Here is a 1,733-nt window from a genome sequence, read left to right on the forward strand (position 1 = left end):
CATTTCTTTATTGATGCTACAAAAATAAATATAAAACCATTCAAACTCTCTCTAAGTGCATCCACTATTAAAAGGCGAATATCGTTGATCGCAGATGTAAAGAAAGACGAAACTAAAGAGTTTCTCCAAAAAGCAAAGTATGTGGGTCTTATGGCTGATGGCGCAAAATACGGCTCCAGTGAGCACTTCAGTCTGTTTTCAAGGTCAGTAAGTGAAAACAACGAGGTGAATGAGTCTAAACTGAAAATTGAAAAATTTATAGGGAAGCCATCATCCGAAAATTGGTTAAAGTGGATAGTTTCTGTTGGCGAGGAATTTGAATTTGACTTCAAAAAATGCTCTTCTGTCACGTTTGACGGGGCAAGCACAATGATCAGTGAAGAAGGAGGACTTTCTGGTAAAATAACAAATTGGCTCAGTACAAAAGGTTTTCTGGTAGATCTATTCCAATCCAATTACTGTTTTAGCCATAGGCTAAGTAAAGCTGTCGAAAAAATAAACGAAATTGTAGAGGTTGCAATAATCAAGAAATATCTGTACAAATTAACAACCGACAACGTTAGAACACTCTGGGAGCGGTTTTGTTTACAACGGGGGACAACAGAAATTGCTCTAAACATCCCGCATTATTCTAATACAAGATTCCTTTATATCGCAACAATATCAAATATGTTGTTCGATTGTTATTCTGAAATGAAGAATTTCAACTCCAGAGTGCCAAATTTACAACGAATCGAGTTGAGCCGAAGTGAAAAAGAGTCAATTTTAAAAAAAATACTTTGGAAAGGTTCTTCCCAACTTGAGTGAATCATTGTTAAATGTAAAGTTGAAATCGATCGAGACAATCACTTTCACATCGACGCTTGAAGATGAGAATTTTGTTGCCATTTTGTATTTTGTTGATTATATAATCACCAAAATCAAAGTTGTCAGTGACTGGCTTCAAAAGCGCAACCTTTCCTTTTCTATCGCATACAGACGAATAATCGATCTCATCATTTTTCTCATCGATTTCAAAACACAAATTAATGATTCTGAAGATAATGCACTTTTTTCACTTCCATTCTTGAATCGTGTTAGTCTTTCCGAAAGGTCTGGTGTGCGTCAAGTGTGTTACTCTATCGTAAACAGATTGGTTCAGGCTCTTTCGGTACGCTTCTCAAATCCAACAGGAAAAATCAAAGAAGAATATTTGAAGTTAAACGGGTTTGCAAAGGAAAACGAATTGTCAATTAACAGTTTAGATGACTTCACGAAATTGGGTGAAAAGGTACGCAAACCCGAATTTATGATCGCGTTAAATTCTTGTTTTCTTCCAGAATATGAGAAAGTAAAACAAAACATTTCTTCTGAGTTGAACATGGAAATAACAAGATTTAATGAGTGGAAAAGGAATAATCAACAAATAATGATAAATTTGCAAATTGTCAACAACCAACAAATAGAATGTGAAAAACAAATCATTTTAAATTATTGCAAATTTCAAAGGAGAAAGGTGGACGGTAAAAAGGAATTGTTCAAAAATGAAAACTCGAAAATTCTGGCGGCAGAAATACAAAATTCGAGGGAACAAAGGGCAATCCAATTAAAAGAAACTTTTATTATAACTCACAATGTGACATCGTTTTTGGTTTTCAGCCAAATGAGCGAGAGTGATCTTGCATTGTTTCCATTGTTGTTGGATTATTCACAAAAAGTTGAAGCTTTAAATGTAACATCGTGTACTGTTGAAA

At 34.6% G+C, this 1,733-nt stretch overlaps 1 protein-coding gene across 1 annotated transcript; it reads left to right on the forward strand.

The window, feature by feature from the left end:
• Positions 1-150: 150 nt before the first annotated feature.
• On the forward strand, positions 151-1,733 carry EIN_256120 (hypothetical protein; the record flags this gene model as incomplete). Its single annotated transcript, XM_004259076.1, has 2 exons — positions 151-558; positions 827-1,733. Coding segments are annotated over 2 exons (1,315 nt in total), but the record flags the coding sequence as incomplete, so codon positions are not given.

The sequence above is a fragment of the Entamoeba invadens genome, assembly GCF_000330505.1.
Source record: "Entamoeba invadens IP1 unplaced genomic scaffold scaff_1105074726121, whole genome shotgun sequence".
Classification (NCBI taxonomy): Eukaryota; Evosea; order Mastigamoebida; family Endamoebidae; genus Entamoeba; species Entamoeba invadens.